At 42.3% G+C, this 21,981-nt stretch overlaps 1 protein-coding gene across 1 annotated transcript in view; it reads left to right on the top strand.

Annotated features, from left to right (window-relative positions):
- The window catches only part of TEX11 (testis expressed 11), a 37,978-nt gene continuing 15,997 nt past the window's right edge, over positions 1-21,981 (top strand). The window contains exons 1-17 of the mRNA XM_033137295.1: positions 1-51; positions 828-946; positions 2,748-2,832; positions 3,866-3,945; positions 7,384-7,464; positions 7,576-7,695; positions 7,959-8,039; positions 8,212-8,297; positions 9,891-9,948; positions 10,070-10,165; positions 11,604-11,685; positions 12,138-12,216; positions 12,723-12,874; positions 13,722-13,807; positions 14,994-15,131; positions 17,659-17,761; positions 19,514-19,629. Coding sequence (XP_032993186.1) covers positions 18-51; positions 828-946; positions 2,748-2,832; positions 3,866-3,945; positions 7,384-7,464; positions 7,576-7,695; positions 7,959-8,039; positions 8,212-8,297; positions 9,891-9,948; positions 10,070-10,165; positions 11,604-11,685; positions 12,138-12,216; positions 12,723-12,874; positions 13,722-13,807; positions 14,994-15,131; positions 17,659-17,761; positions 19,514-19,629 — 1,596 coding nt within the window. The 5' untranslated portion in view covers positions 1-17. The remainder of the gene's footprint in view (positions 52-827; positions 947-2,747; positions 2,833-3,865; positions 3,946-7,383; positions 7,465-7,575; positions 7,696-7,958; positions 8,040-8,211; positions 8,298-9,890; positions 9,949-10,069; positions 10,166-11,603; positions 11,686-12,137; positions 12,217-12,722; positions 12,875-13,721; positions 13,808-14,993; positions 15,132-17,658; positions 17,762-19,513; positions 19,630-21,981) is intronic.

Here is a 21,981-nt window from a genome sequence, read left to right as displayed (position 1 = left end):
TTTTCTCCGTGGAAGAAATGGACAAGATTCATCCAGTTATGGAAATAAAAGGTATATAAAATATTTGCATAAATGTTAAATACTCTGGGCAATAGCCTTATTTCGCTTTCCTCCGTGCTGTTTTCTTTTGTTCCTGCTGTTCATTTCAGTGAAGCAGTCTGCCCATCTGCAGATGATTTCCTCAGCAGATTGCATCTGCCACCCTCTTGCACTCTGTATTTTAGTCTAATCCACACCACTGCTCAGAAGGAGAGGGTAAGGCAAGTGCCTTCTCGTTGTTCTTGTCATAGTTCGGCATAATGGTTACCGTAACCTAATACCTGAAAGGGCAAAAGGGTGTAGTGCATGTTTTTAAAAGCATACGTAAATATGTCATAAGCACAAATGTCCTTAGCAAGCATCAACTCACTAGGTTACCAAATAAACAGACTGGTCCTAGTGCTTATGTTTGTTAGGGTTGCCAGCTTACTAAAATAATATTTAAAGACGCAAGGCACATTTTTATCATGACAAGGGGAAGGCATATGGAGGCTGCCTATGCCTTCTTGTTTTCATGCTCAGAGGATGCAGGAACAGCAAGGATGGGGAGAACCAGGGGGCTCCCACTCTGGTGTGTGGGCTTTGGCAGGTGCCAGACAATGTCAGCCTATGATGCTGACCCTGAATAGAAGATCCATATAGGATATCTGTCTATTCAGCTCCCCTTGGAAAGCCCTATTTGTCTCCTACAGCTTTATGGGTAGTTGCTGGAGTGATGTGGAAAAAAAGTAAGCTAGCTGCCTTCAATCTACCTTGTAATCTTATTTTACTTGTTATTTTTCTTTCAGAACAAATTGAACAACTGATGAAAAAAGAGATTTTAGTGGATGTTGACATTCTGCTCAGACAGACAGAGAAAGTGACTAAAGGACCCATTACCAATATTCCGAAGGTCAAGGTAGACAAGGTAGACATGTTTTGTTAAAAACAAGTTGGACTGGAAGTTGGGGGAAATTGTCTTCCCAGAAATCTGATTGGTATTTGGATGTAGACTGATGTTCACTGTTAGATAAATTTTTAATACCCGGCTTCTACTCAGTAATGAACAGTACAGTCTTTTAAAGGCCTGCTCGAAAATAAGTCCCACTGAATTGAATGGGACTTATTCTCAGGTAATTGGGTTACTTAGGATTGCAGCCTGAAACAATGAGCAATACAATGGTACCTCGTGTTGTGTAACTTCCAGGTTGCGGAATCTTCAGCTTACGGCCACAGCAAACCTGGAAGTGGGTTTGCCGCTCATGTATGCACAGAAGCGGCCCTCCAGTTACGAAATTTTCGGGATATGGCTGGGCCTCTGGAACAGATCCCATTTGTAACTGGAGGTACCACTGTATTAGGAAATGCAGCTGTGGCCAGAAACAGTCAGATAGCAGAAGAAAACACGAACAACATTAAAACAGTCCTAAAATACTGTTACATGCTACCCCAGTCTCCAGAGAGAAAGATTCCAGGGGTTCTGGCATTTCCCCAGCATTCAGTATCCTTGGAATGAAGGTCTGCAGAGACTGTGGTGTCTTTATTTAGCATATATGGTTTTATTCACATACGCAACCTCTACATTGGATGGGGGGAGGGGTCACAGTACTAACACTGCAAAATATCTTCTCCATTAGTTGCAGCTTTGGGTCAAGCACAGAGCAAGTATGTCTTTGTGTCTACAGCTTCAAGCTCAGCTCAGACACATCTCTGGCTATTGTTCTTTAGATATCTGTAAAGCTAGGAAGGCTTACCAATTTGTTCTGTGGGCACAGAGTGACTTTTTTGGTTATGCTAATCGTAGCTCTTAACTAGCCAGTCAAAAACCATTTCCTAGACAGAGGAATCGATTTGGCAAGCTTGCTCTTATGCATTCTAACGCTGCTCCTCAACGGGCGCACGCACAAAACACCACAGGTTTGGAGTGGGCACCAGGAAGCATCTTTTTTTGCATTTGAATTTTTATTAAAGCTTGAGAGAACAACAAAAACAGTATGCAGAAATAAATATCAAGCATATTTTAAACATACAATAACGTTGTGAACTTCCCTGAGATCTAGACATGTCTAAAGTCAGTTTAATCCAGCCCCTGTGGCAGTTTATTTGCTGGGGTAAAATCCTAAAAAAAAACCTCAACTTCAACCCTAAAAAGTTCAACAACTTTGGTTGGCTCTTCACTTCATCAAATCTGGCCCTTTTCGAAAAAAGTTTGGACACTACTGGTATAGGGTGAAATACAAATTTAAATGATGATGATGATGATCAGATAAAGAAGATGAGATAAGGCACAGGGGGTATCATCACAGGGCAGTCACCTGGTTGTGGGCTCTTGGGGATCTTAATGGCCTTGAAAAGTTCGTTCCAACCTTATGCATGAGTCAATGTTGTGCAGTATTCTTTAGGGTAGAATGTGTTTGTGGCTGATAAAATATCTTGATCTGACACAGCTTTGTATGTTCATGTGTGTGACGGAAGTGATAATCGAGAGCGATTATCCAAAGGGAGGCCATATGGTGTCTTCTGTTTTTTTATTATTATTATTCACTTACATCATCATCTCAAATCTTTGTATGGAAAAGGATACCATAATGTGCTTAACAACAGTGTGACAAACTCCTTTTCCAGTTTCCAGGAGGATTGTACAGCTCTGAGAATTGGGATGCTTTTCCTAGAAAACATTTTGAATGACTTGTATGGATTTTGACGGGCTTCAATTTCCGCCCCCATAGGTTGAAGAAACTGCTCTCAGTTTATGGAATTGGACCATGGCAAGAAATAAAAACTGTGTTGTGGCTGATGTGCAGAAAGTTCAGTGTATGTATGACATCTCTGCCATAAACACTCAGCATTTACTGAAAATATTTCCTGTTACTGTACTTTGTTTGAAATTTGTATAAGTCTCAAAAGGGGGAAGGGGTACCGCAAATGACAGGGACTTGAGACTTGCTGTGGGTTCCACTGCCTGGTTTTATATTTTTAAATGAAAGCACACTTTATGATTATTATTTTTTAATTCCCACCTAGAGACTGACCTAAATTAGGACAGGGTGACTGGTGTAGTGAAAGAAGCATGCCTCACTGGCTAGTAAGGATGTGCAAATCTTAAAACCTCAGGTCTCTCAGTTTATTATTTTTCCAGTTTCAAGTTCAGCTCTGCATATTTCCACATCACTTCGTGAATATCTTTTTTTTAAAGCCTTCAAATCATCAGATTCTTAGGCTTAGAGCTGGCATGTCCAACAGGTAGATTGTGATCTACTGGTAGATCTACTGGTGTTCCTGGTAGATCCTGGTTGATCTCTGGCCCCTCAGTGATCTCCTTACAAAAAAGCCCCCCCAAAACCCAACTTTACCTTTCCTGAAAAAGCTCCACAAATTTGGCTTCCTAAAGAAAGCTCAACAACTTTGGTTAGACCACTGCCAGTTCTTTTATACTATGAGTAGATCTCTGTTTATTGGGAGTTGGATGTCCCTGGCTTAGAGTTTCTCCTAATATAAACATTTTTGTATGCAATTTTGTCAAAAGTTCACATTTTTGTGAGACAATTTACGCCATATATGCATTTTTCTACCTTTTTACCCCAGTATATGCATGTTTATCTGCATTTTACCCCAGTATATGCATTTTTGTTACACTTTACTTGGTTGCATGCCTGCATTAGAAAGTTCAGAGAAGTGCGGATTTTGAAGTGTAGCTGTGTTTAAGTACAAACAGAATCAAATTTCTTTTCCATCCCCTACTTGCAAGGAAATATGCTGACGTCTTCCATGCTTAGTGTACTTAGTGGTGTTGACAGCAATGCATAACATATGTCTGGTGTTTAAGAATGTGATTATTGTCTTACAGTGCACCATGTAGCCTGCAAACTGATGAAGTTCTGTGAAGGAGATGACCCTTCTGAGGAGACAGTGCGGAGGCAGATTTCGGTAATTGCAACAAAATCACATACTATTATTCTCTAAAGTTTGATTCAGCTTCCCAAAATGTTGAAAAACTAGATAGCCTATAAAGTTGCAATTGTTGCCTTTTTTTTTCGTATACTGATAGATTTCAGTTGGTGCTACATGGACCTTAAGAGGGTGCTAGACTCAAAGAAATGGGTTTCAAAGTTTCTTTAAACTGGCATGGGAAAATATATCCGTCATTTAGAAAACTTTTGCAATGATTTAACAGTAATAATAATTAATGACTCAAATGACGTACCAAAATGTGTGGTTCGATGTCTTGTATTTCATTTCTGTTCTTTTGTAATGTATACAGTCATGGAGTACAAATCTCTGCCCCTCCCCCAACCATAAATGTGCAGTACATTGTTTTACTGTCTGTATTGTTCCATAACTATGGAACTATGGAACAATTGGTATTTGAATCTCCAGTGTGGTTGAATAGCTCTCTGGAATCCAGTGGAGTTTTGTTTCTTTAACACCTTATACCAAGGTATCCTTCCTTAAGGAGCCGTTAGTTCCTGACATTGAGATCCTTCCTCTTTGCTTACTAATATGTGTAATTTAATCCAAACCAAACCAAACCAAACCACTGTGCTGCAAAAGTCATCTTCAAAATAGTTTCTGTTCGTTCTTAATTGTTCAGTAAGTTTTTTCTGCCAGTGCCAGGATCCACACTTGTTTATACCTGGTTGTTTTGTTTCAATTACTTAAATGCAGGTACAGAGGTATCTCAGTTTACAAACAGCCTAGTATATGACCATTTTGGATTACAACCTGGAAATAATAATAATAATAATAATAATAATAATAATAATAAGTTTTTATTTATACCCCGCCCTTCCCAGCCAAAAACCGGGCTCAGGGCGGCTAACACTAATTAAAATTCCAGCAAAAACATAACACAATCAATTTAAAATAACAGATTAAAATACAAATTTAAAAATTCAATATTAAAACTGCAGTCTCATTTTCAAATAACCCACCAATAAAAGAATGAAGCATAAATATCAAACAGAAACCAACCCAAAGGCCAGGTGGAACAGCTCCGTCTTGCAGGAGTGCTCAGGTTGCATTTTTTCTTTTTTTGGATTGCGAACGTACTCCGTTCGTAGCTGCACTTCCGTTTTGAGTGCCGTACTTTCATTGTCTGGCAGCGGAGAAGGGGGTCGTCATGGCGTTTCCTGCAGCCACGAGGGAGAGAGTTGTGAGCCTGCCAACCATATGGCTGGCGGGCATGCAGCTTCCTTCCCAAGCCTCTGTGGGGATTGCTCTCCTCCCTCAGCGGCATGGTTGGCAGGCTCGCAACTCTCCTTTGCAGCTGCAGGAGGAGAGCAATCCCCGCAGAGGCTTGGGAGGGAAGCGTCCCCTCAGCGACCTGCAGCTCAGCTGCTTTGATGAGAGGGAGATCTCAAAAGATTGCGCTGACTGGGGCATTGGGGAGATGCGTCCCCTCAGAGAGTTAGCCACCTCCTTCCCCCCCCACACCCCACGTGTACTCCTCACCCCTTCAGTGTTTTTTTTCTTCTCTCCCCACTTAAACCCCTCTCGTGCATCCATTTAGCCACCTCCTTCCCCACATGCACCCCATGCGCACTCCTCGCCCCTCCAGTTTGAGTGTTTCCACACACCCCTTAAACTCCCCCCTCCCGTCTTGTCCCTCCAATGGCAGTGGGTAGATCACTGCCAGTTTTTGATACTGGATAGTAGATTGGTTTATTGCTTTCATTTTCTGGATCAGTTGTCTCATAAGATGGTAGAATTCATGTTGAGTTGCTGTTTTAGGGGTTGCTTTTCATCGTCTGGAACGGATTAATCCATTTTCCATTACTTTCTATGGGAAAGCACACCTTGGTTTAAGTCCACTTTGGTTTAAGACTGGACTTTCGGAATGGATTAAGGTTGTAAACCAGGGTACCACTGTATTTTATAATAATTCTAAAGTATTTGCTGTTTGCAGTTTTTTATGAAGCAGAATGTCAGGTAGGGTCGGCCTCACACTTAACAATCAGTTTTATTAACATGGCTAATGAACTACTTTATTACCACAGTTAATAAATTATAGGTGATAAACCTGATGATAGATGTTGTGCTCACATGTTCTCCTGTTGCTCCTCCTTGCATGCACCTGCTTTTGACACTTCGGTTACAGCTTGTTTAAACCACAGCTCCCCATTACACCCAAAATGGGGAACAGGTTTATTCCTGGCTTACTTTCTAGCATATGAAACAAGGATGTGGTTTCAAGTCCTGATTAGTAGACCAAAACTGCACCACTTTCCTAGTTTGGTATAAACAAATTGCAATAGTCCTCCTCCAGCCAAATTGAAGTCCCAGGTCCTGAGCACTGGGTAGGGCAGTTGTGTACAACAAGATTAGCCACAGGCTGGGATTTAAAACAACAGCACTTGTCAACAGCCAGAGGAGCCTCCAAAACAGGAAGCCTAGGTGAAGCGAACTGTGAAAAGGTCATAAACCAATGTCCATAACTAAGTGCATTACAGGAGACTTGAGTCATCACACATAGGTTTGGAGGTGCATCAAGAGGTAGAGCAAAGAAGTCAGGTTACAAGAGTCTGGGAGCTGAAAGATGTGTGTCGTTTCAGCAGCTGCTAGTCATCAACTGAGAACTTGCATAGTCTGGTCTCTCAAACTCCATCCAGGACCAAGTGCGTTTAATTCTGTTCTTGAGCAGCCCTTTACTGCCAAGGACCCCCTTGCTCATGAGCTGCTATGTTCCTCGTGAGTTGCCATGTAGGGGGTCCTTTACTGAGTGGCCACCTGACCTTCCTGGCATGCTGTCTGGAGCTGGGAGGTGATACAGACTCAGACTCAGAAGCATATGAGTCAGGGAACCTTCCTGTGGGTCCTTCCAGGACAACCTTTGGAGGAAGGCCTGGTGAGGTGTCCCCGTGGATATTGAGGCCTTTCAGACCAGTTCTGGAGTTGGACTGCTTTTTCCTCCTGGGAAATCTGGGTCTTTTTAAGAGGTTGAATCATCCTGAGTCAGGTTAGAGTCTGGCAAGACACTATATAAGCTGCCCTACACTGCCAGACCAATGGTTCATCTAGCTCAGCATTGTCTAGCGCTGGATGGCAGCGATGCTCCATGATTTCAGAATGCAGTCCTTCCTACTCCCAGTGGTGCTGTCTGGGAAGGATATGGCAGTTGCACTTAAGCAGGTGCACAGAGGCATGAGGCTATGCATGATGGGTGAGCATGTGGGTTTGATTCTTAGTCTCAGCTCAAAAAGCCATGGGCCAGGATCACTATCTCTAATTTAAACCAGCCATACTGTTGTAAAGGTCTTTCGATTCTGTTATTCTATTGAAAATATATACAGTACTAGTTTTGTAGGATTCCATAGCAGCCAAGGTCAATGTTTTGTTTTAAACTTACACATTTATTTTATAATACAGATGGCTATAAAGACTGGGAAAGGCTATGTGGATGTTGGAATATCTGATCTTGCCAATGAATTCTTTGAGATTGCTTTGGATGTAAGTTTGTGCCTTCCTTTGCAATAATGTTTTGTGTTGTTGTGGTTTTTTTATAGCAAATACCATGGCTTGTTTGTTGTTTTTAAGCATATTATCTGCTTCATTTTGCAGAGTCTAGAAAAACTCTATGCTCTGCTGAATAAGAGGAGTACTACGGAGACTGATATTTGTGAACACAAATCCGATATAGAGAAGGGCATGTTCAGAATTATCTCTTTCCAAGCTGAATCGGTACGTTGGTGCAAAAAATAAATGCCAAGCCGCTGTGGTAGTGCTATGGCAATGTAATGAGTGTTATCTTCATTCGTATTGTTCATATGATGTGCTTTCTACCGTTCACTGGCTTCCAGCATTTTTAATTCATAGAACTTGACACACTCTTTCTGTGAATGTGTTTCCAATACAAACATAGTTTTCTAGAATTTTGAAACATTAATTTAAAATTGACGTGACACAACCTAGCAGTTTACTGGCCTGTTCTTTTGCTTTCTCAGGCAGTTGCTCAAGGGAATCATCACAAAGCAGTCATATGTGTTCTTCGGTGCAAAAACCTCCTGATGAGGCTGCCACAAGAGGTGAGTAGCCATGAGACTGCCTTTATAATAGGTAGTTTTTAATGCATTTGTACTCTATTCTGTTGCAGTGGTGCTTCACTGAAAATTAGGGGAAATGCTTCAACTATTCCACACACATCTTGGCCTTTTAACACAGCAGCACATGATAAACATTTGTTTCATATATTTGCAGACCTGCCACCTCTCCCGCCTGTGCTATAACTTTGGTGTGGATGAATACACTCTGAAGAGATATGAAGAGAGCTCCTTTTGGCTCCGGTAATTTCATGAGTAGTATTTTGTTTATTCCATTTATATTTATTTATAAAAAATATTTATGTACCACTATTCATTAAATAATTGGAGCGATTTATAATAGTTTTATACATAAAACTATACAATAAAAACCATTTAAATCTTAACATCATAATTTTTAATTGAAAGATGCCTTCTGAACCACCTGCATAAGCCTGACTGAATAGAAATGGTTTCCACAAGCATTAAAATGTTGCAACAGAAGGTACCTGCTGATAGCATATCCTGCCCTTTCCTCCCAAAAAAGGGACAAGTAGGCATTTTATTTTGTTTTTGCTAGGCAATAGAGATAGAATGTCCTGTCTCCTCAGATATACAAAAGGCAAACAAGCATTGGTTTGAATTGTGTCGTTTGGCACCATCTGGTGGCTTTAAAAGTTGTTTGCAATTGCAAAAAATCTAGTCTTGTTAGAGCGTTTTTCCAAGGGAAATTAGCATGCAATTGGAAGGTGGAGACAGCAGCTTGGGTGGTTTGATGAAGAGAAGCAGTGACCAGAGAGGGTACAGCAACTCTTTCCCTCTGCTGCTGCATTCCAAATTGAACCCTCCCAAAGCTGCTTTTTTCTTAAAGGAAGCAGACATTAGACAAAAGTTGAGGAACCTGTGACCTGTCATGGCCAATGAACAGGGGATTACACCAGTACAGTCATACCTCATGATACATCTGCTTCAGTTTACGTGTTTTCGTGTTGCGTCCTGCGGCAACCCAGAAGTACCAGAACGGGTTACTTCCGGGTTTCGCCACATGCGCATAAGTACTAAATTGTGCCGCGTGCATGCGCAGACATGGCATTTCGGCTTGCGTCAGTTCCGTGTTATGACGGGCCTCTGGAATGGATCCCATCCGTAACATGAGGTTCCACTGTATATCTTTTAAAGTAATCAGTGCTCACAGAAAAGCTCCAACATGAATTTATTTCTGGTAGAGGAAAAGGTGAACAATCTTGAATCCCATCTTGTCCCAAAATATAATTCATGTTGGATTTTAAGCAGCTGATTAGGTTGCTTATTTGCTGGTACATTTGCTGACATGGACTCTGACTTGTCCCATGAGATGGCAGGGACAGGCTAGGACACTTATTCCTGACAATATTCATTTATGAGTAGACAGCCAGCTTCAAATTTGCCGTTTGAAATAACACTGGAACACTTTCATGTGAGCTGATTATTCATACATGGGCCCTGGATTTTTCTTTCAACTAAAATTTCATGGCGGACTTTTAAGATGGAGCAGAAAGCAAAATTGGGGAGATGAGTCTATGACTGAAGAGCCCTCCATGGAGAGGAGGACCACCTACCATTCAGAGCATTGGGGAATCTTCAGGTGATTAGTAAATGACACCCCATTGCCTTCATTATCTTTGCTGTGGATAATCTACAGTATAATTTCTTCACTGTGGAACATTGCATGTAAAACAATAAGAGCAAAATTGGTACTGTGGACTGGATATAGTTATTCTTACACAATATGCTATTTTCTGTGAATATAGCCAAGTGTGTCTTTTCTATCCTATGAATGATCAGCTAGTCTGTTGCCGGTTTCCCTCTTTTCAACAGCCAGAGTTACGAAATTGGAAAGATGGATAGGAAATACTCCAATGGACAAGAAATGCAGGTGAGAAATCTTTGTAAACCACATGTAGCCCAATGGAGGAATCCTTTTTCCTCTGGGGTTAGAACTGATTCATTTATGCCAGCCTTTTTGAGCTTATATATTCCTTTATTTTTAATTGTAGGCTAAAGTACTGCGGTTACTAAGTACTGTCTATCTGGATTGGGGGAACAGAGGTCATGAAAACAAAGCTCTCATGGCTGTCAACATGGCTAATGAGGTGAGGGAGCAAACAGTTGTTTGAAAGACATGGGATTGAGTGAGTTGCTTGTGCTCTAACCATATGGGTTGGATAAGTGCTGCGGTCAGTGGAGCTACTCCAGAAACAGTATCTTTTCCCCAAGCCTTTTTGGGTGGATTTGCTTTTATCACTAAACTCTACATTTCAGTCTGAAACAAAATTTTGTTCTATCTTCATCTTAAGACTCAAACAACCTGCAAACAAGAGTTCACCATTAAACTTACATTAATTTTTCCATTAACTCCCCTCCCAGGTAACCTTGAACTTTTGGTCTGTGGAAGATTCCTCTGTAACTTGAAAGCTTGTATACTGCATTGTTAACACTGTTTGATCTTAATAATGATAATTTGGTCACTGACCCTAAGAGTTAGGTTATATGGAACCATTATGGCTGTATGATTTTAGCAGGAACATAGTGTTATGAAATGATTTTGACACAATGCATCTGGCTTTCCATGAGGGTTGTGCACAGTTGCCAGGCATTTAAGAATTCTTACACGGAATGGAGAATTCAGGGTTGCCTTACAAGGTGTGAGGCCCTTTGCTGCTTCACATAGAGACATGAGAATTCAGAGTTGCTCTGTGCAGCAGCTGTATTAGCAGTGTAGTACCAATTCCCACTCTCAAAGCTGGAGAATGTGCTGGAAGAGTAATTTACCTGCTATTATTTCCCTGTCCAGGGGCAAAGGAGTCTTTTCCTTTTATCCCCTCTTCCCCTTGTAGCGGCAGAGTGAGGGAGTGGCTTCCATCCTTCCTTGCTCCTTCTTAGTTCATCTATCTGATTGTGGCTGATGCCAGTGGGGGAGTGGTGTGGGAAAGTATGGAGTTTATTTGTTTTGTTTACAAAAGAGCAGGTGTGTCTGCACACCATACATTTAAAGCACATAAATTCCCCCAAAGGGTGCTGGGAACTGTAGCTTTGTAGGGGTAAACTTCAGTTCCCAAGATTTTTTGGGGGAAGTCAGGTGCTTTTAATGAATGGTGTTTTATGCAGAGAGCAGAGAACAGCATCCTCCTTCACTCCTTTAAATGATCTTTGGTGTGAGGGGCAGCTGATACACCTGGGGTCTCTGCTATCTCAGAAGAAGACTGGATATTGGAGACAGGAAATGCAGTTTCTCTTCTCCCACTCTCCATATGAGAATTCTGGGGGGGGGGGGAATAAAGGATAGATTTTTGAGACTCTGGGATGAGAAATTATAATCGCAGTGCTGGCTGACTTGTTGCTAAGGATGTTTAAAATTATTCTAGGAGATTATTTAGAATATATATTTTGGGGAGTGCTGATGAGAGGGCCTTGACATTCTTTCAGAGTTATGAATAAGCTAAGCTCTGACAGCAGCCAGTTAAAAATATCCTGAATATAGCAAAGAATAGTTTGGCTGTCAAAATAATGTCTTGATTTCTTGATTTACAGGAAGAGTTGCATCCAGCTGGTTTGTTCTTGAAAATTAGAATTCTCCTGAAAGGTGATGTGCTAGATGCTGAACTTGGCACAGGTACCATCCTTGGTTCAAAATAAGTCACATGTGGCATCATGCCTGTAAAGGAAGGTTGACACAACTTCATTTTATACTGCACAGTGTTTTAGTTGATGGGCCTCTTCTGTTCTTAACAAAGAGTATGAACTGCAAAGTAGCAAAATGGCTGTTTACAGTACAAGTGCTTGCGCTCTCAGTCCATATTCACCCAAATGAATATTTTACTTCTTTAGTGCCATTAGTGTAGATTTGGGGGAATATTTGTCTTTATACTGCGCACATTCAGTATTTTCTGAGACCCTACCCAAGTTAATCAAATCAGCTACAATCCTGTCTATCTGGATTCTGTGATTAGCACTTGGAAATCAAAACCTGAAGAGTATTGATGTTTCTGTTTGTCTGATTTTATCTTCCTCTCCACCCTTTGCTTTCAGTGACACACTAACCTTGCTACTTCCTTCCCTCTCCAGCTATTGCTGAACTTCTGCGTCATGAGTTTCCTCTAGATTTTTTTGTGGATGTAGCAAAACTGCTTCTGGAGCATGAGAGGTACAGATATCTAAGTGATCCTGAGGCAGTAGTAGCTTTTCATCAAGCAGAATAGACGCTAAGGAAGACAAAGGAACTCAAATTATGACATGGCTTGTCATGTTAGAATTCCTTAAGATAAAAATTACAAGAGTATTGGGAACGATGAGAAAATAAAGGGACAATGGCTCTTTGACCTGGGCACAGTTAGGTGCTCAAACCATTTTGGAGAGATGTTTGGGTGAGCAGATTGAGGTCTGCAATTAGTATTATTGCAGGTGTACATACATTGGTGTATGCAGTTCTAAACGGTCTGTTGTCAGGATGGCAGTGTTTCCTGAAGCTTTTAGTGTGAGATCATCAAAGAGCGACTGAAATTTTCTCCCTTTAGAGGGCAATGTGGGTGGATAGGAATCTAGGTTCTTTTGGTATTGGAAACTCAATTCATGAATGCTACCTGCCTTTGTTGTTGCCAGGGACTGGCAGTCCATATGCCCAACCTGTTTGCATATTCTTTGCATATCTAGGCAGACCATTGCGCTAGGCTTTTTGGACTCAGTTGCTGAGAGGTTTAAAGGATTACCAGATGTTGGCAAAGTCACTGTTCTTCATATTGAACTCCTGATACAGAGAACGAATGAGTCGCTTGCCCAAAATATGATTGAAGGTGTTATTGCAGGTCTGTGACAGTTTTCTTGTGATGCTCCTTGGTGGTAACTCCGTAAAAAGAAAAAAAAAATCATATTGGTCAGGCCTGTCTAAAAAGGGCAGTTTTTAAGAGGTATCTGAGAGAAGGCAAGGGGTGGTTTCTGCCAAAGGTTTACAGGGCAGGGCCTGCATACTAAACGCTCAGTCCCTGATGAAGGCCAACCCCCCAGAAGTGCCCCATCAGAGGATTTCAGTGACTGAAGGGGAGCATAAGGGATCAGGTGGTCCTTAAGGGGCTTCAGGCTCAGTAATGGTCCCCTTGCCCTTGTTGCAACCCCCAAGCAGCAACTTCCTTTGTTGCCACCCTACTATGCCATGCCAGTTCAAGATATATGAACCTCGGGAACTGGGAGCCCACAAATCAACTTCAGCTCCATATGATAACACTTAAGGCCTGTTAGTTTCTGTCTCCGCCCAGTTATTAACAATGACCTAGGCTTCTAGTCAAATGCCAGCTGGTGGGTTTGTGGAGAAAGTGGGGCGGGGGAAGGTGGTTTTGAATCCGCTGCGAATGTCCTCCTCCTCCTCTTCCGTGGCTGTCCTGTCAGGAATGGGCCACGCTGGTTCAGGATATATCGCCCTTAAGATTATTTTAAGCATATTTGTTTGGGTGAAAGTAACAGGTAGGACTTAACTTTGATTGAGCAGTCTTAGAACCAGGCTTTATGTATGATGCCAAGAGTCCAGCTTTAGATAAGGTCACATTTTAGCTTGGCTGTTTGGCTTTGAGGATTTTTAATAGTGTGCACTTTGCTCCTGTCCTTGCAAATATGTTTGATGCTCTAAAATTGGTGAAGTGCTGAACTTTGTCTCCTCAGACCACAATCAAGGAAAGTGTCTGCATCCTGAAACACTGGACCACTTGCACTATGTTTTGTGGGATAGAGCTGCCAAGTACTATAAGGTTTGGAGCCATGCAAAGTTTTTCTTCTTGTTTTCTTCTTGCACTGGCTCCCGGTGGAATACAGGGTCAGGTTTAAGGAGCTGGTTCTAACCTTTAAAGCCCTATTCGATCTGGGAGCCTCATACCTACGGGACTGCCTCTCCTGGTATGCCCCGTGGAGGACCTTACGGTCCACAAACAATAACATCTTGGAGGTGCCGGGACTCGAGGAGGTTAGACTGGCCTCGACCAGAGCCAGGGCCTTTTCGGCCATGGCCCCAGTCTGGTGGAACGCTCTATTGCAAGAGACCAGGGCCCTGCGGGACTTGACATCTTTCTGCAGGGCCTGCAAGATGGAGCCGTTCCACCAGGCTTTTGGTCAGGGCTCAGTCTGACCCCTCTCCTTTTACAAAAGCCTGCATGTAAGTAGCCTCTCTAACTCTTCTCAACGGCTCATACAAATAGCTGAGCCTGGTGAGTACTTAAGGTTCCCAACCCCTATAGTTATAATTTGTGGGTAGCCATCTGATCTTATTTTGATTTTAATCCGATTTTAAGCTGTATTTCAGTCGATTGCTGAATTTTATGTCTTAATGTATTATATAGTTTTGATGTTAGCTGCCCTGGCCAGGGAGGGCATGATATAAATATTATTATTATTATTATTATTATTATTATTATTATTATTATTAATAATAATAATAATAATTTGACTACCACATGTGGTTAATTCTGTATGTATAGTGATTGCAAGCAGTCTGTGGGATGAACCCTGAATGTAGCATTCCTTTGGAACACCTTCCCACTCACCCTACGCTTTGCCAATATTTTGGTTATCTGAGCTTTCAAGATAAACAGGTACAGGAATAAGTTTAGCCAACATGGACTGGTTATGAAATGATATAAAACGCAGCCTCTGTAATTTTTTTCAACTCGATAAGCCAGTATTTTTCAAGGGCTCTATGTTAGTGGTTTTCAGGAAGGATTGTTGTGCTGAATTGCAGTACATACCTTTCAAACTGCAGGTGGTTCCCCAGCCCTGAGGTCTAAATAATCAGTTTTATCCAGGCCTGCTTGGCTTTGAGAAGTCACCACGCTCTCCTACCTCCTATTGATGAAGAATAGAACAACTGCATACTTGTTCACAACCCATGAGCTTGGAACTCACAGAATACAATCAGTTTAAGACACAATGCTTATTTTCTAGGAAGAAAATTATTTTGAAGCCATGGAGTGGTACACTTACTCATTCAGACTCTACTCAAGTGAACAAATAGACAACAACTTTGCAAGTTTGGAAAGGAATATGGCTGCATGCTTGCTTCGCTTGAAAGAGCCCCTCAAGGTATTTTTCCAGCCTCAGGTGCTGATGTTATTTCCAATTTAACCTTCTCCGTGAGCTTACGGAAAGTGTTGAAATTTGCTTCTGTTTAATATTATCAGGCCTGGGATGTTTTGTGGAGTGGGGGTAGAGGCAAATCTTCCTTTCGAAATGTGGGAGATGTAGCAGCCAAACCTAACATTGCTTATTCTTGCTAGTTAGTAAGATTAGGGGCTGACTGCCACAGGGCTGTGTTGCTGATTGGCAGACACTCAGACCATAGAAATGCATTTAGTAGAGAGGGCTCTGTGTGACGTCATCTCCCTTCCTCTTGAGTGGGAAGAGTCAAGGGTGTATTTCCCCACCCCCACCCTGCTCTTTGACCAGCTATGCAGGAGGATGGATGTCCACTTGCTCCAGATCAGGCAGTATGCCTGTGACTGCTTGTACTGTAAATATATGTATTTTACTGCTGCTGTAGCAGAGAACCAGTGCAAGACCAGTGTAATGTATATCATAGTTTAAGGCAGCTTCCAGAGTCTGTTGTTTGATTTCTTTTTTAAGGTGGGTAAACGAAATGGAAAGTCGGCTTGCTTCACAGCTGGACTTAATTAAAAGATGGCCTGACAGCCAATTCCTTTAATTTTGCTGCTAAGGGTGGGACTTTTAAACTCTGTTCATCCCACACGTGTGGGTGCCCGGAGGGATAAATTGCAGTTAATATACCCTCTCCTACCTATTAAAACCAACCCCACAAGTAGGATGTTTTTTCTTTATTATTTTAATGTTGGGGGTGTATGTTATGCCAGCCCCACAAAAGGTTGTTAGGAGCAAGGGCTGCAATCAGGTTTTGCAGGCCTTGTTGTCATCACCACCTAGTGATGGAAATCATTCGCCTTCAGATTGGGAAGGGTACTTGTCCAAATTCCTCCTTGTGTTTAGGTTATTAAAGTTTAACATTAATCAGAAAAATGAGGTTTCTCTTTGCATATATTCCTTTGGTAGTTGATAGCTGAAGCTATGGTTCTATCCCCCGTGTGGTCTGTTGCAAAGGCACAGAGGGCTATACTGCAAACACCTAAAGGAACATCCTATGCAGCCCAGGCAACTGTTGCAGCCAGTTCTGCCTTGCTCTTAGAAGCTGTTGGCATCCTGTGACCCTCACCTGTGGTCACAAACTTGTGCTTGCACTCGACTACTCAGGAAACAAGGCTGTGTGCATGGCCCTTCCTCACGTGGTTCCAATTCATCTCCCCACCTCAAAAGCCTCCAATAGGAAGCTCCCATGTCCTGTGTGTTCTTTTCACCAGCATAGTTGCAGCAGCCGAGTCAGCCCCTTTTGCTAGAAACCTGCAGTGCACAGCAGAGCGTTGGATTGCGCTCTTGTTTTATTTATTTGCAAAAGTATTTACACACCACCCTCTTGCCAAACACCAGGGCAGTATATAGCAACATAATAACAACACAAAGCAATCACTCAGGCAGCTGGCTTGGCTGCTCAAGAGATATTTTAGCATAGAACTGGCAATACACAATGCCCAACTTCCGAAATTATTTCATACTACTTAACAGACTGTCTCCATATGTATGCATTCAAACTCTGCACAGTTAAAATTAATTTATTTGTTATACAGTCATACCTCAGGTTGCGCGTTTTCAGGATGTGAACACGCTAAACCCAGAAGTACCGGAACGGGTTACTTCCAGGTTTTGGCACATGCGCAAAAGCACTAAATCGCGCTTTGCACATGCGCAGAAGCGCCTAATTACATCACGTGCATGCGCAGACACACCACTGCGTGATACAAACGCGGGTTGCAGACGTGCCTCCGTCACTGGTTACATCCACAACCTGATCGTCCACTGTAGTATTATCATCATCATCATCATTATTATTATTATTAACAACAAAAACTGGATAAAAGTAACTCTAAGTGAAATAACAGAACAGTAAGTTTTTCGTCTTGCGCTGTTGATCTAACATCATGATTATAATAATTTTTCCCTTTGGTTTTTAAGCCCCCAAGTCAAGGGTTGCTAACAGCTTCAAATATATGGGCACATTTTGAATTTTGAGAGCATACAGGGGTGCCCATCACAAAATGGCCACCACAAAGGAGGCGTGGCATAACACAAAATGACTGCTTTTGTCATATGATACAAAATTAGACAACCTTATGTTTATGTCAACCATGTCATGCTAGTCCTCATTATGTAGAGGCCACTCACCCTCCCCGATGCTGGTGCTGCATAATGTAGGATCATACTTGTTGTGTTGGAAGCAACTCTGAGGTTAATCTAGTCCAATCCCCTGCCTAACTTACTTTCTAGGAGGGCTAGAGACTTTTTTTCTTTTTTTAAAAAGAAAGCTCGAAACCTGGGGCACCTGCCCAGGGCCACCACTGCCCAAGTTGGTGGCTCTCACCCTAAGTTCTCTGTAGAAAGATGTAAATAATACCAGTGTGTTCCGTGTGTCCTGTGTGTTTAACTGTTGTTAGCTGTCCCTGCTCTAATACTTAATCAGCATTCCTGTTAATCCCTCTGTCTGCAGGCCAAGGAGGCATTGGAGAAAGCAGAGATGCACCATCCCAACTGCATATTCACTTGTTTCTATTATTATAAAATTGCCATCCTAGAAAATGATATAGAAGCAGGTAAAAACAGAAGGTGGTGGAATATTTAGTCATATTTTCTGCTTTGGGGTCTCCTATCTTGTCCAGGAGGACTTAGAGGTGAAAGGGATTAGGGAACTTTGGGTTCTGTAGTTTTCTGTCCTTAAACTCACTAAACATTACAGCCTCTAACTTCAGCAAGCTCTCTCGTTGTCTTCTCTATCCTTGTCCACAGCTATATTTGTAACGATGCCGCCTTCTGCAGATTTCTGTTGTTGAAAAGGGTATGCAAGTTATGCAGAGGAAAGCGCAACAGGCTCTGCTTTCTGCCTCCCTGCTATGTAGGACTGCCAAACGGGTAGTGAAGCCACAACCACCCACTTTTTACAGTGTGGATTTGAGCCTATAGAAATTGAAACCTAGAGCATCTTAAAGGGGAGAGAGACAGGCCCATGTCACATCCTAGCAATGAAGTAGTGAGTGGGATCGCCCAACATTATCTCACAGGTTAATAGTATGTTTGAGCAACTGGCCTTAGCATTCTTGATGTTACAGAATTCACTGGCAATTATAGTGACGAGATCTGAGGCTTTGGAATCTGTTACGTCAGAACATATCAGCTAGCAGAATGATAAGGGAGCTACGGAGGTTTCAAGATTGTGGGTTTTTATTACTTACCTATTGCATTTATATCCCCTTTATATTCTCTAAGGAGCTCAAGGTAGCCTACATGATTCTTCCTCTTCCCATTTTATCTTGGGAGTATTTATATGAATGCTAACTGTAACTATCATCCCTATGTGTGTATACCATTGGTGGTTTTGACCACAGTTATTTGGTCACGTATTTGGAATCAGGGTGGCATATTTTGGGATTTCAAATATACCAGGTTAAATCCAAGTTTGTTTCTTTGTGTAAGGATGAGAGTTGCTTGTTTGAGAACTTTTACACTTGCTACAGTCTCCAAACTGATTTGACTAGCAAGCTACTCAAAGCAATCTTTCGGAGTGAGGAATATCCAAACTCTTAACATGCTGGCTCATACAGTAGAATCACGTTACAAAAACTAAGGCCATAATAATCACCCTGAGAACCAGTGCTATTTTTCTAGAAAAGGAGATGTCAGAACTCACCATGAGTGCTTCCCTTGTTTTCCTATAATGGGCAACGGTGCCCACTTGGAAGGTGATGGAACTGAGTTTCAGTGAGTTCCAGCTGAAAAAAAAGCCCTGCTGAGAACTGTGGTTTGTTAAAGGTGCTGAGAATTATACCCTGTGTGGTCAAAGTCATATGCTTCAAATGTGTGTTGAAGGTACTTGAAATGTGTGGTGTGGATCTGCCTGTTTGCCCCTGGACTTTGCTGAGCTCACCTCACTGTCCTCTGCGCTGTAGTGAGATGCATGATATCTCTAGAGTTGTTATTTCTATGGGTTGCATCTATGCATACAGCTCAGCATATGCAGATCTGCCCTGGTTTGCCCTTGCTTTTGGCTATGCATATAGGGCTAAACACGCTCCATCTGTGGATTATCTGGCAAAGAAAATTGAATGCCTAGCCTTTGAAGGGATCAGATTAGGGATTTAGTAACCATAGAAATGAGCACAGTGGACAGACGAGCCCATGCACTTACACAACTATAGGAGCACTTTGTTGCCTCGGGATAGGACATCTGTATTCCTTGAACAATCAGCTGCTGATCTGAGAAACCACAACCACTCTTGTATGAACTAGTACAGCCTATCATTAATGTCTTCCCTGTTCCTCACCTCCACCTTCTTCTTCATTTTTTTAAGCTTCCACTGCAATTGATGAAATGGAGAAGGCAGTAACAGATCCAGACTCAAAGACCTGGGTGACAGAACAAAGTTTGGCTAGCCTCCTGAAATTAGCTGCCCAGTTTGCTTTAGAGGTAAAAAAACACACACAAAAAACAAAAAGTGCTGCGTAATGTAGGATCATACTTGTTGTGTTGGAAGCAACTCTGAGGTTAATCTAGTCCAATCCCCTGCCTAACTTACTTTCTAGGAGGGCTAGAGACTTTTTTCTTTTTTTAAAAAGAAAGCTCGAAACCTGGGGCACCTGCCCAGGGCTTCTGTCCTGATTTTCTGTCCTGATTTTCGGATAAGTGAAGCACCTGCAGCTTGTCTTTCTTTACTAAACTTTTGCAGTTCTACTTTGCAGAGAAATGCATCGGTCTAGAAAATTTGGTTTTCTTTCTCTGGCTTTGTTCTTAGTAGCCCTTGCTAGTGTGCATGTGCACATAACCCAGTGTGTGGCATTTGACCCCTTTTCCTTCTGTGGGAGAGCTCCCCCTTACAAGATTAAATGGGTTTAATAAATACTTCCATGGTTGCTTGAGATCAGGTACACAAGGCAAATTAACATATCCTGGGGAGGGCCATAGTTCTGCTTTGTATTCAGAAGGTCCCTGGTTCAATCTACAATGGCATCTGAAGTTTCGGCTGCTGGAGGCACCCTGCCTGAAATCCTGGAGAGCCACTGCCCATCTGCATAGGCAAGACTGAGGTCAATGGGCCAATAGCCTGACTCAGCATAAGGCAGCGTCCTACATTCCCATGTCTCTCCCAGCGCTACCTAGGTATGTATGGATCGCAAAATTGTAGCATTGGAAGGGACCAAAAGGGTCATCTAGTCCAACTCCCTGCAATTCAGGCATCTTTTTGTTTGTTTTATGCACCACCCACCATATGAAAATTCTGCTGTAGTGTACAAAGACCGATAAGAAGATAAAACTAAAATACAGAGTTAAGGCAATAAAAATACATTAACTTGTGTCTGTGAGAGCAGCATAGACAATTTCCAGCAATGCTATCCAGACAAAGCCTGTTGATTCTTTTTCTTTTAAGAAGTCTTAAGGAGGCTCCTGAAAAAGCAGGTTGTTGCCACCATCCTAGTTACAAAGTGTGGGTGCCACCACCTATAAAGCTCTGCCCCAAGCAATCGTTTAAATGAACTTCCAGGGGCCATGGCCCTTATAAGAGGACCTCACTTCATGAACTTTTAATTGCCTTTGCTTACCAGAGACTGTGCCAAGGCATTTCATTTCTGCACGGTGGCACTATGTTTGGATTCATGGTACTCCAATCTTGCCCAGTGACAGCAAATTCCTTTCTTATTGTATGCAAATGCCCAGCAAGTACCATATTTTTCTGTGTATAAGATGCCCCTGTGTATAAGATGCCTCCTATTTTGGGGGACTCAAATTTAAGAAAATGGGGGGAATGCCAAAAATCACTAACACGACTGACAAATGCTGACAATCGCTCACATTGCTGAAGCCAACAGCAGCCGGCAATTGCATGCTCAATTGACACAGCGGCAGCCAATCCACAGCAGCCCTTGCAGCAGCCACCAATCACCCACCAAATTGCCGCTGACAAGTTCTTGCTCGTGGCTGCAACCAATCACCAGTCCCCCCTATGCACTATCCATGCATAAGATGACCCCCATTTTTAAACATTATTTTAGAGTAAAAAAACCTCGTCTTACATACAGGGGTTGGACTGGATGGCCCTTGTGGTCTCTTCCAACTCTACGATTCTATGAAAGTACAGTACTTGCATTCACTTAGGTGGTTGCATTTATACAGACTCAGACCATTGGCCTGTCTAATTCAGTATTGTCTATCCTCACTGACTGGCAATGGCTTTCCAGAGTTTTCAGGTAGGGGGGTCCCTCCTAGCCCTTACCTGCAGATGCTGAGAACTGAAGCTGAGCTCAGAGCAGATGCTCCACCACTGAGCTGTGGTACTTCCACATCCTCAGTTAAAAGTGGTGGCAAGCCATCTGTTGCTTTTCATGCCCTGAAAGGAGCTCTGGTAGCACCCAACAGTCCACAGGTGCACTACCTAACCTGGAAACTGGAAACTTTCAACCTGTTAGTTCATAAGCCAATTGCTTCATTTCCAGTCTGCAATTGTGTGGTGCAGTTCAGCAGATGTGGTCTCTGTTCCTTGCTGCCAAATACATCTTTATGGGGAGGGGGGAAATGTTCGCTTGTATGTTTTTTTCCCTTCAACCGAAGCTGCTTTTGTATCCCATTGCTTAGAAAGACTGCAGGAAAAAAGTGAAAAAAGACATGAGACATGTCTAATGCAGTCTTAACAGTAGCATTCTTAGGTGCTTATTGAGAAACAAGTCCCACCTGCGTTCCATGGGACTTAACCCTCCAGCAAGTGTATTTAAGGTGGCAGCCTTTGTCTAGCTATCCTGTCTCCTCCACCTCTTGCAGTAACCAAAA

This window comes from Lacerta agilis, chromosome Z (genome assembly GCF_009819535.1).
Source record: "Lacerta agilis isolate rLacAgi1 chromosome Z, rLacAgi1.pri, whole genome shotgun sequence".
Lineage (NCBI taxonomy): Eukaryota > Metazoa > Chordata > Lepidosauria > Squamata > Lacertidae > Lacerta > Lacerta agilis.
This window is presented reverse-complemented; position numbering and strand designations above follow the sequence as displayed.